General features: G+C 47.3%; 2 protein-coding genes across 2 annotated transcripts in view; one reads left to right on the top strand and one right to left on the bottom strand.

Moving 5' to 3' along the window:
* The window catches only part of SDHC (succinate dehydrogenase complex subunit C), a 31010-nt gene that overhangs the window by 17307 nt on the left and 913 nt on the right, over positions 1-12790 (bottom strand). Inside the window, exons 2-3 of the mRNA XM_059674223.1 lie at positions 5244-5300; positions 1507-1608 (exon numbers count right to left, since the gene is read on the bottom strand). Of these exons, the coding sequence (XP_059530206.1) occupies positions 1507-1608; positions 5244-5300 (159 nt within the window). The remainder of the gene's footprint in view (positions 1-1506; positions 1609-5243; positions 5301-12790) is intronic.
* LOC132220733 (ubiquitin-conjugating enzyme E2 D3-like) lies at positions 3385-3942 on the top strand. Its single transcript, XM_059674224.1, has one exon. It carries the CDS (start codon positions 3440-3442, stop codon positions 3881-3883), a length of 444 nt encoding a protein of 147 aa, XP_059530207.1. The 5' UTR covers positions 3385-3439; the 3' UTR covers positions 3884-3942.

The following is a 12790-nucleotide window of genomic DNA, read 5'->3' as shown; positions in this document are numbered from 1 at the left end:
TTTTATTGATTTTTAGAGAGAGAGGAAGGAGAGGGATAGAAATAGAAACATCAATGATGAGAATCATTGATCGGCTGCCTCCTGCACGTCCCCTTCTAGGGTTTGAGCCCCAAATCAGGCGTATGTTCTGACTGGGAATCAAACAGTGTTCTCTTGGTTTTGGGGTCGACCCTCAATCACTGAACCATGCCAGTCGGCCGTTAACTGTCTGGCTGGGATGACAGCACAATGAAGAGTCCTTGATTTCAGGAAGCACATACGCAACTATTAAGGGACGGTGGGAGGCAGGTAACAACCTCCCTAGTATTGTAGGACTGCAGACCACGCTCACCTTCAGATAAGGAGGCCGCCCTGGATGATCGGGATGGGCCCAACATAATTGCAAGGGCAGCAGAAGAGGACAGTCAGGGAAGAATGTGAAACGGAAGCAGGTCAAAGTGCTGATGGAAGACAAGCCTAGCCATCACTGCTGGCTAGGAAGATGGAGGAAGGGGCCACAAGCCAAGGAATTCAGAGCAGCTTCTAGTAGCTGGAAAAGACCAGGAAGTGATTCTGCCCTGGAACCTCTAGAAGGGACCAGCACTGCCCACACCTTGACGTTAGCCCAGGGAGACGCTGTCAGACTCTGACCTCAGAACCGCTGGATAATAAATGTTTGTTGTAAGCCACAATTGTGCTAACTTGTTACAGATGTAATAGAAACTGCATCATCCTCTCTGCACTTGTTCATTTTTTTTTAAGTAACACATTTTAATGTTTTTTTAAAATATATTTTTATTAATTTCAGAGAGGAAGGGAGAAAGGGAAATAGAAACATCAATGATGAGAGAGAATCATTGATCAGCTGCCTCCTGCACGCCCCCTACTGGGGATCAAGCCTGCAAACAGGCATGTGCCCTGACTGAGACTGAACCAGCAACCTCTTGGTGCATGGGACAATACTCAACCACTGAGCCACACCCACCAGGGTTGCTTTAAAGCCCTCAGAAATACTGACACCTTGGGAATCCCACTTAAGGTATACTTGAACTCTGTGTACTATTTCTTCAACATTTAGGCAAATTTGAAATTGCTTCAAAATAGTTTGTGGGGTTTTTTTTTTGATGGATAACATTTTGACTTACCAGGATTTTCCAAATGGAAGCTCTGTAGGATAGATTACCCTTATAAGCCCAAAAGATAGAATTTAGCCATCTACATATATAAAAGGCTAATATGCAAAGTGTCTCCTTGAGAGCTCAACCCAGAGTTCGATGATCGCTTGCTATGACAAGCACTGACCACCAGGGGGTGGCGCGGAACAAAGGAAGGCCCTGGCCAGCAGCTGGAAGGCCCCACTCAGCCCTTATCTCAGGCCAGGCCTAGGGACCCTACCCATGCATGAATTTTGTGCACCCGGCCTCTAGTCTTTTTATAAAAGGCCTGAAGGAAATTACCAGGGAGACCATGGGCTAGTCCAGCACTTTCGCCCCCACCTGCTAGGTTCCCTGGTCCCAGAGCCCTTACCTGTAGATAGTGATATGAGGAGACAGAGGGCGGTTTGAACCAGCATTCTTACTCCAGAATCTCTCCATCTCTTCCTTGGCTGAGGTTCCCAAAGGAACAGCACTAAAATGAAACCAGAAGGTTTTTAAATATATTTCTTTATTAATTTCAGAGAGGAAGGGAGAAGGAGAGAGATAGAAACATCAATGATGAGAGATAATCATTGATTGGCTGCCTCCTGCACACCCCATACTGGGGATGGAGCCCACAACTCAGTCATGTGCCCTTGGCCGGAATCGAACCTGGGACCCTTCAGTCCGCAGGCCAATGCTCTATCCACTGAGCCAAGCCGGCTAGGGCAAACCAGAAGGTTTTTAAATGATTAAAAGTAAAGTTGGTTTAAAAAACAAAAAAGTAAAGTTGGTTTAAATTTTTTTATATAACAAAAAGTTAAAAATCAAAAAAGGTAAGTTGGGCTGGATGAAACACTGTATAAGGAAAACATGTTCAACCACTCACCTTATCTTTATGCCAAGTTTGACTCAGTTATTAATACCCTCAACCACCCAATGAGGTTATATCAGAGGATAAGCTTCTTCTCATCCCCCCACGCCCAGGTCCACCAACAGAAGCTCCACTGCTTTGTGTTTGGGCATCTGGGCAAACAAAATATTTCAAAACCATTTACATAAACGGATTGCCCTTTTCCCAGGCCACACGTGCTGCCTCACACATTCTCACCTGCTCAACTGGCTCAAGATTCCCTATCAGGTTCACAAAAATCAAGAGCTGCATTCAGCTCAGTGCCTCTAACAGTTTCTTGGTTTCCCTTGTCACTGGGCTGAAACTAACTGTTAAACAGCTATGTCAACAGCGTAACTGATTATGTGCCTACACTTAGCATGACTCCATCCCCCTGAGAGAAGTATCTTCCTAGAGATTAAGTACTAATTACAAAAGAAAAAAACAGTACCTGCAGATTAGAAAAAAGCCTAGTAGACATTTCCTTATTCAAATGATCAAATCACTGATTATAAAAGAAATGGCCTCATGTGCCCCTCTTCCAATTCATGGAGGCTGCACACATCACTCACATACTCCTCCTGCCAGGAATGGGGAACCTGACCACTCAGGGCAGTCAGACAAGCCCAACCTGGCAGACACCCCTCAAAGCAAATGGCCCTTATCCTTTAAATTGTCGATGTCATAAAAGACAACAGAGGCTAAGAAACAGCCCCAGATTAAAGACACTAAAGAAACATGACAACCAAATACAATGGTGCGATCCTGGATGGGAACAGGCGAACTAAATTTCTATAAAGAGCAGTATTTGGAACAAATAGAAAATCTGAAAATGGACTGTAGAGTGAATAAACGTACATCAATGTTAAATTTCCTGAACTGATAGTTGCACTTGTATAATTATACCGTGTTATATAAGATCATGTTCTTGTTCTTATGAGTAGTTACAAGCGTCACAATCCCTGCAACTCAATTGCAAAGAACTCAGAGAAAATGATAACGAAAATTAAGTATATAATGAACCACATTAAATTACCAATATTAGACCAGGTTAGACCTATGGAAATACCAATTTCACATGGCACAACCTAAAATATATGGTATACAGACCTTCACTGTATTAGTCTTCAAACTTTTCTGAATGTACATTTCCAAAATTAAAAGCTTTAAAAAAAATAACACAGAGGCAACTGTTGAAGTCAATAGACTAGAAATGAATATAGCAGAGAAAAATATAAAAATTAATTCCTGCCCTAAATTAAAGTTTACAAGGAAAAAAAAGCATTAAAGAAAGACTACTCCAGCTCCGGGAAAGCAGCCACGAGGTTATCGCGAGAACCGCCTCCAGACCAAGCGCCTGTGTCTGGCAGAGCCGGTGTGAGCCTCCGAGCACACACCGAGATAGTGAGGAGCCAGACGCAAAGCACAGACTATGGCGCTGAAACGGATTAATAAGGAACTTAGTGACTTGGCCCGTGACCCTCCAGCACAGTGTTCTGCAGGTCCAGTTGGGGATGATATGTTTCATTGGCAAGCCACAATTATGGGACCTAATGACAGCCCATATCAAGGTGGTGTATTCTTTCTGACAATTCATTTTCCTACAGACTACCCCTTCAAACCACCTAAGGTTGCATTTACAACAAGAATTTACCATCCAAATATTAACAGTAATGGCAGCATTTGTCTCAATATTCTAAGATCACAGTGGTCTCCTGCATTAACTATTTCTAAAGTTCTTTTATCCACTTGTTCACTGCTATGTGATCCAAACCCAGATGACCCCCTAGTGCCAGGGATTGCACGGATCTATAAAACAGACAGAGATAAGTACAACAGAATATCTCGGGAATGGACTCAGAAGTATGCCATGTGATGCTACCTTAAAGTCAGAATAACCTGCATTATAGCTGGAATAAACTTTAAATTACTGTTCCTTTTTTGATTTTCTTATCCGGCTGCTCCCCTATCAGACCTCATCTTTTTTAATTTTATTTTTTGTTTACCTCCCTCCATTCATTCACATGCTCATCTGAGAAGACTTAAGTTCCTCCAGCTTTGGACAATAACTGCTTTTAGAAACTGTAAAGTAGTTACAAGAGAGCAGTTGCCCAAGATTCAGAATTTTTTAAAAAAAAATGGAGCATGTGTATTATGTGGCCAATGTCTTCACTCTAATTTGGTTATGAGACTAAAACCATTCCTCACTGCTCTAACACGCTGAAGGGGAAGGGAAATGGAGGCTCAGTTGTCGCATCAGAGGAAACAGCATTATTCTAGCAGCATCCATTCTTGTTTAAGCCTTCCACTCTTAGAGATCTGAGGTTACATGATATACTTTATGCTCATAACTGATGTGGCTGGAGAATTGGTATTGAATTTATAGCATCAGCAGAACAGAAAATGTGATGTATTTTATGCATGTCAATAAAGGAATGACCTGTTCTTGTTCTACAGAGAATTTAGTAAATTTTTCTTTAAAAAAAAAAATTTTTTTAAAGAAAGACTAATCAGAAAGTAATTAGTTATCAAGGAAGGAATCAAGAATTGGATTAAATCAATGGAGTTAAATACAACAGAAAAGCTGAAAGTGAGGAAAATTTTTAAAAGACCAAAGAAATACTCTTTTAAAAAAATTTGATTTTACAGAGAGGAAGGGAGGGAAAGAGTGAAACATTGATCGGTTGCCTCCTGCATGCGCCCGAACCTGGGACTGAACCCACAATCTGGGCATGTGCCCTGATGGAAATCAAACCCACCACCTTTTGGTGTACAGGATAACACTCCAACCAACGAGGCCACATCGGCCAGAATCCAAAGAAGTATTTTTTTCTTTCCTTCCACTACAAGATGAGAAAAATAGTGACCTCAATCACTGTATTTTCAGCCAACCATGTACAACGTCTTGCTTTCATACGTATCCCCAAAATCTAAGCCAAAAATCTATTGCTTTTCCCTGAGATAGAAAAATTAATAATATATCCACAGCCCTGGCTGGTTTGGCTCAATGGGTGGAGTGTCGACCTGTGGACTGAAGGGTCCCAGGTTTGATCCCAGTCAGGGGCACATGCCCGGGTTGGGGGCCCAACCCCCAGTGGGGGGCATGCAGGAGGCAAGTCGACCAATGGTTCTTTCTCATCACTGATGTTTCTATCTCTTTCCCTCTCCCTTCTTCTCTGAAATCAATAAAAATATATTTTTTAAAAATAATAATATCCACAAATTTAGAAACTTACTTTCTGATACAGAGCCGAGGACTGAGGTGGCCATGGAGGCAATAACGGCCAACAGGTCTGCAAGACAAGAGAGCCAGAGTCAGTGCACACGCAGCCCCCCAGAGCCTCTCTGCTCTGGCGCTGTACAGGCTTCGGGGTTGAGGGGAAACGTAAACGTAACATGGAAGCAATGGCAGTATCAGTGTCCTTGAGATTATGTTCACAAATCTTACAAATGCAAAATAAAGTTTTGGCTAAACACAACACAAAGTAGAAAATGATCAGTGTATAAAGAAAGTGATTTTTTAAGTTAGGTCTTAAAGGAGGTGATGGTTAAGACATGAGTTTTTTGAAAATTAAAAACGAAACAAAAAAGACCAGGGTAAGCCCCTGGCAACTCCCAGCACACAGCTGAGCTACCAGGCCCTCTGCAAGAAGAGGGTTAAGAGGTGGAGACGGGGGTCTGTGCAGGGGGGGCCCTAATACTAAGTTCTCATTAGGAAGCACATCAAGTTCCTGACAACCTGGATGAACTCCGGGTCAAAAGTCTCCTATGACACTGCAAAAATACGGGAACACAAAGCCTTTTCTGACACACAAGTTTTCTACTGAAAAAGCTGCTACATTTCGAGTCTGAGACTAAAATGTGCCCAGACGTGCGACCTGAAGAGGAACTGCACTGACCCAGGGTTTACACAGCATGACTACCCCTTTCACTCCCTTGTATCAAATCTTTCCAAAAGCACTTAAGAAAGTTATCAGAATGAAGCTCCGGGACTAAAATGTGAACACACTGACTCTGCAGAGGTCACTGTGTCTCCACTGTGTCAAGGCACCAAGGATATGGATTCATCAAGACCCCGTGGTCTAAACAAGCTCACGATCATCCGCCCTTACTGAGAGGAGATGTATCAACATTTCAAGAACCTCATTCTTACACTAGGAAACGAGAAGGACCCATAAGGTGAAGGACAAATAATCCAACCAACACTTCCTTCAGCTCTTCCCTCTTTCTAGCTTTGGAGGCAAAAGGTGAATGCGGACATTGTGTATCCAAGGCTCCCAGAAAGAAAGAAGTGGGAACAAACCTCTTTCAATCGAAGTAATTGTGACTCTGAAGCTGCAGGGCTCGCATTCCTCACACCAGGCGAGTCCAGGCCCTCGGCCCCCCAGCAAGAGCTTGCAGATGTGGGCTGGAATCTACAGCCTCTCTGTCTAGTGCTATTGTTTCCCAGACAAATACCAAAGTCAACTTTCCACAGGCTCTAACAGAAACCAGCTGCACAAACGCCGTAACTTTATTTGATATGTGACAAAAGTATTTATCATCCTTGCCTTTCATGTGAAACCAGAAATTCTGAAAAGATCTTTTCCCACCCAGAAATAGTACTTTGCATGTGATAGCTAGAAAGTAATAGTAGTCCTTTCTTTTATTGTTTAATTAACAAGCCTAGGGCTTATCATCTCTATTTAGCGTTGTCCCCTTCTAAATGCATTACCCCCACATGTGATCATTGCTCAAATCATTTTTGCAACTTCTCTGGTTTGGGCAACAACAGCAATGTAGAAAGAACATCAGACAAAGTAAAGAGCCAGATGGAATTCTAGGTCCGTAAGTTGTGTAACTTCAGTGAGGCACTGAGCGTCAGTTTCTTCATTTATAAAATGCTATTGATATTACTTGCCTTACTGGTGCTGAGAGGGTTCTATGAGAAAATATACGGGAAAGCATTCTCTAAACCGTAATGTCCCACGTGTATGGAAGATACTATTTCATTGGTCTCCCCAAGGTCTTTAGAGTTTGCATCACGTTCTATTTAAAACCCGCAGTGGTGATAAAAATATTTGTCTGCTGAAAATGAATTTGAATTTTTGGAAGAAAAAAGCCCCACAAATTATTCAAAGCCAAGTCCATATGATCAAATTGAATAAAGCTGTTTTTTTCCCCAAAGTAAGATGTGACTATAATATAATGAGTTTCTCTTATATGATCTCTACACTTAATCTGATGTTATGCCAAAAAGTTTCATAAATGTCTGGGATAGCAGCCACACTAGATACATGTGTAGTTTTCACATGCAGCCTCAGTGAAAAGCAATCACTGATGCACAAAAGTTCTGATTTCTGGTTATCAGCCCACAACTAACTCCCAAGCTACAATGCAAGTCATCCTTGATTTCTTCTTTCCTCGCACCCCTCTCCCCCACATATATGCAAGGCATACCCAAGCCTACCAACACCATTTAGAAACTTCAGTCCACTGCTTCAGTCCGCATCCTCTGCATTTCTCACTAGGAGCTCCGTCACAGAAGCTCCTGCACTATCTCCCTAGCACCATCTCTTCCCTATCGTTCAGAATTACCAGAGCTCACTTACTAAAAAACAAAGCTGATTCCACTGCTTTTCTGCCTAAAAGTCTTTAACCATTTCCTACAGCTTATAGTTTAAGGTTCCTACTGTGGCCAAACAAGGCCCTTCTCAGCACTGCCCAATCCAATCTCTGGACCTATTTTTCAATGAATTCCCTTTAGCCCTATACTCTCTCCACACTGGGTGCTACATCACACCCTCATGGCGCAACCCCTCTTATGACCACAAGCCTTTGCTCTGACTGGAACCTCCCTTATAGCCTGATCAACTCATCCTTCAAAACCCAGTAATCCCTAGGTGGCAACTTCACCATTTCTTTCTTATAAAATACTAGGGGCCCGGTGCACGAAATTCGTGCACTGGGTGTGTGTGGGGGGGGGGGAGTGTCCCTCAGCCCAGCCTGCCCCCTCTCACATACTGGGAGCCCTCAGGCGTTGACCCCAGCCCAGGCCTGACGCCTCTGACAGAGGCATCAGGCCTGGGCTGGGGGCAGAACCAGTGATGGGGGGAAATGAGGGTCCCCTGCTGGGCGGGAGAGCGGGTTGGGGGCGAGTCGCCCTGCCGGCCCGCGTGATCGGGTCCCGGGCCACCGCTGGCACTCACGCCCCCAACCCACTCCCGTGGGTTGGCGGCGTGAGTGCGGGCGGACACTGCAGCCACCCCGCCGGCCCCGCGTGATCGGGTCCTGGGCGACCGCCACAGCCGCCCCGCCAGCTCGCGTCCGGGTTTGCCGGCCGGATCGGGTCCCGGGTAACCGCTGGCACTCACGCCCCCTACCCGCTCTCGCGGGTTGGCGGCCTGAGTGCGGGCGGATGCCGCAGCCGCCTTGCCGGCCCGCGTCCGGGTCTACCAGCGGGATCAGGTCTCGGGCGACTGCTGGCACTCACACCCCCAACCCGCTTTCTGATGGCGCTGTACCATCCTGCCTGCAATATGCAAATTAGCCGCCATCTTTTTTGGCGGTTAACTGCCATCTTAGTTGGCAGTTAATTTGCATATCTGACTGATTAGCCAATGAAAAAGGTATCGGTTGTACGCCAATTACCATTTTTCTCTTTTATTAGTATAGGACTAGAGGCCCAGTGCACGGATTCATGCAAAGGGGAGGTGGGGTCCCTCAGTCTGGCCTGCACCCTCTTGCAATTCAGGACCCCTTGGGGGATGTAGCAGTGCACCAAGCGGCAGGCAGCCAGGGAGGAGCCCAAGCTGGGCGCCATGCCGCTCGCTGTGCCTGCCACCGCCACTTGGGAGCACTGCCAAGGAGTCAAGAGAGGCTCCCGCTGCCGCAGCTGCACTCACCACTCACCAGACGTGAGCCCGGCTTCTGGCTGATGGTGCTCCGGGAGCACACTGACCACCAGGGGGAAGCTCCTGCATTGAGTGTCTGCCCCCTGGTGGTCAGTGCGTGCCATAGCGACTGGTCAACAGGTCGAAACAACCGCTTAGGCTTTTACATATAGAGATGTTTTTATTGATTTTTTGAGAGGAATAGAAACATTGATGAGAAAAAACATCATTTGGATGCCTCCTGCACACCCCCCACTGGGAATTGAGCCCACAACCTGGGCATGTGCCCTGACTAGGAATCGAACCAATGACCTCTTGGTTCATGAGTCAACACTCAACCACTGAGCCACACCAGCTGAGCGACTTCACCATTTCTTTAGCCTTACCTGCTATACTTGTCAAGAGCCCACACCACTTGTTCATATCTCTATATCTATTATGACACTTAATAATTAACCTATTTTTTATCTCCTCTCTAGACTTTGAGCTCAAGGATAGGTCTGGAATACTTTGCACCTATACCTCTAAATGTCTGACACATAGAAGAGGCTCAAGAAAATGGTCTGTGAATGAGCATGCTTAGTTTAAAAATAATGTTACATATATAGTTAAAACTTATTTTTGGAGATGTTTCACATGTAGAATCTAATATGATGAGCAATGCCCAGAAGGTTAGTGATTCTTGGTGACTTTGGGCTTAAGTAGCATGAACATGGCCACGTAGAAGCCCAGCTGTTCTCTATCTGCCTTGGCTGCGGCAAGTCATTCCTTAACTGAGTGCCAATGGAGTTTGGGTAACTCTGCTGGCTATCGGTCACTGGCTAATCCATGAACCGTTTAGGAAGTATCTATTTATATAAAAGCCTAATATGCAAAGTGTCCCCTTGGGAGTTCAACTGACCAGGAGTCAACCGCTCACTATGACATGTGTAGACCACCAGAGGGCAGTGCGGAATGAAGGAAGCCTGGCAACCAGCAGCCACTAGGGACACCAACCATGAATGAATTTCGTGCAGTGGGTCTGTATACATAAAAGCCTAATATGCTAAGTGTCCAACCGTTTGTTTGCTATGACGTGCACTGACCACCAGGGGGCAGACGCTCCCACTGATGTTAGCTTGATGCTGGGGTCCAGACAATCAGGGCTTGGTGAGGGGCTAGACATGCCTTGGAGCCCTCCAGCGGTCCCTCCACATCCAGGCTAAAGGACCCCACTGGTGCACAACTCCGTGCACCAGGCCTCTAGTACAAAATATAGACTATTCAAAAGCTATGACATACAGTACTCTCATAACTAATAATATTTAACCAAGTATTAAAAATGTTTAACCAGCCGAAACCGGTTTGGCTCAGTGGATAGAGCGTCGGCTTGCGGACTGAAAGGTCCCAGGTTCGATTCCGGTCAAGGGCATGTACCTGGGTTGCGGGCACATCCCCAGTGGGAGGTGTGCAGGAGGCAGCTGATCGATGTTTCTCTCTCATCGATGTTTCTAACTCTCTATCTCTCTCCCTTCCTCTCTGTAAAAAATCAATAAAATATATTTTAAAAAAAAATGTTTAACCAATATTTCTCTTCAGTGGGCCCAAGTTATTACTATTTTCATTCACAAATGAGGAGTCCATAATCATGGAACCAATGACCTTGACTGGTTCCAAATAAAGTAGTGACACTAGAAACCAGTTCTAATTTCTTAGAAGGTATTTTCCTTTGGGTTAAATCAGCACATTATAAACAGTTCCAAGTCCCTCTAGTGAAGTGAGTTAGAACTAGAAATTCATCAGGAATTTTTTTTAATTTAAAGAAAACCTTCTATAAAACCCCTGTGAGACATTATGCTAAGTGAAGTAAGCCAGTTAGAGAGAGACAAATATCCCATGATCTCACTCATTTATGGAATACAATGAACAACATAAACTAATTAACAAAAAAACAGATCCAGAGACAGAGAAGCATCAATCAGACTGTCAAACCCCAGAGGGAAGGTAGGGGAGGGTGGGGGTACGGGGGAAAGATCAGCCAAAGGACTTGTATGCATGCACAGAAGCCTAACTAATGGACACAGACACCAGGGGGGGTGAGGGCATGAGTTGGGGAGGTCAGGGGGTTATGATGGGATATGTAATACCTTAATCAATAAAGAAATTTAAAAAAAAAACCACCCTGTGAGAAAGGAACAGAGAAGTGCCCCTCCTATGAAAGCCTCGGATTGCCACCAATGAAAAGGTCGACTTCTGGGCATGGAATCCTGGTGGTGACCGTCCTACAGAACTGCAGAGTGATGCCTAAACACAGCTCGTGAGGATCATGACCCTCAGCTTCTAAACCTGATCTTGAAACTCCTAAAATGAACTGTTTAGAAATGATCATTTTAAGCTAAATGTTAATTCCACCACTACCAGAGTATGATATATCAAAGAATTCAAAAGCATTCAATTATGGAGGCCATTCTGGAAAGAATGGGCAAGGCACAGCTTAGGGAAAAAGGGCTCGACTATATATGTAAGAGCCAAGCAACCAGAACTCCCCCAGGACCTGGGCTATGACGCACATGGACCAGGCCAACTCCGCATGGGGCCCCAACCGGCCCCCCAACCTCCCGCCCCCCTCAGCCTCTGCAGCACCCCACACACACACACTGCCCTATGGGTGGGACCCCACCCCTGCACGAATTGGTGCACCAGGCCTCTCGTTTGGAAATAAGAGGCAGGGAGGAAAATAAAGGACTAAGATGACTCATTCCTGATCTCAGCTCCAAAAGGAATCATTTTGTCAACAGAGAGAAACTAAATAAAGTCTATTTTTATACTGGGTGACTTAAGTGGAAAGAGAAATGAGGAGACATTTGGGTAAATCGGGAATTAAATCTCAACAGCATTAAAGCTAACTTTCCGTAACAAATAGTGTCCAACAATAGGGCTGGCACAAAGCCACTGGGGATGAACCCAGGAGAGTGCAGCGGCCGGGAGCACCGTCCGGGCAGCTGGGTGGGGGGGAGCACCGTCCGGGCAGCTGGGTGGGGGGGAGCACCGTCCGGGCAGCTGGGTGGGGGGGAGCACCATCCAGACAGCTGGGTGGGGGGGAGCACCGTCCGGGCAGCTGGGTGGGGGGGAGCACCGTCCGGGCAGCTGGGTGGGGGGGAGCACCATCCAGACAGCTGGGTGGGGGGGAGCACCGTCCGGGCAGCTGGGTGGGGGGGAAGCACCGTCCGGGCAGCTGGGGGGGAGCACCGTCCAGGCAGCTGGGTGGGGGGGAGCACCATCCAGACAGCTGGGTGGGGGGGAGCACCGTCCGGGCAGCTGGGTGGGGGGGAAGCACCGTCCGGGCAGCTGGGTGGGGGGGAAGCACCGTCCGGGCAGCTGGGTGGGGGGGAAGCACCGTCCGGGCAGCTGGGGGGGAGCACCGTCCGGGCAGCTGGGTGGGGGGGAGCACCGTCCGGGCAGCTGGGTGGGGGGGAAGCACCGTCCGGGCAGCTGGGGGGGAGCACCGTCCGGGCAGCTGGGTGGGGGGGAGCACCGTCCGGGCAGCTGGGTGGGGGGGAAGCACCGTCCGGGCAGCTGGGGGGGAGCACCGTCCGGGCAGCTGGGTGGGGGGGAAGCACCGTCCGGGCAGCTGGGTGGGGGGGAGCACCGTCCGGGCAGCTGGGTGGGGGGGAAGCACCGTCCGGGCAGCTGGGGGGGAGCACCGTCCGGGCAGCTGGGTGGGGGGGAAGCACCGTCCGGGCAGCTGGGTGGGGGGGAAGCACCGTCCCGGCAGCTGGGGGGGAGCACCGTCCAGGCAGCTGGGTGGGGGGGAGCACCGTCCGGGCAGCTGGGGGGGAGCACCGTCTGGGCAGCTGGGGGGAGCACCATCCGGGCAGCTGGGGGGAGCACCGTCCGGGCAGCTGGGGGGGAGCACCGTCCGGGCAGCTGGG

This window comes from Myotis daubentonii, chromosome 18 (genome assembly GCF_963259705.1).
Source record: "Myotis daubentonii chromosome 18, mMyoDau2.1, whole genome shotgun sequence".
In the NCBI taxonomy this organism is placed as follows: Eukaryota; Metazoa; Chordata; class Mammalia; order Chiroptera; family Vespertilionidae; genus Myotis; species Myotis daubentonii.
Note: the sequence above shows the minus strand (reverse complement) of the source record. Positions and strands in the feature narration are given on the sequence as shown.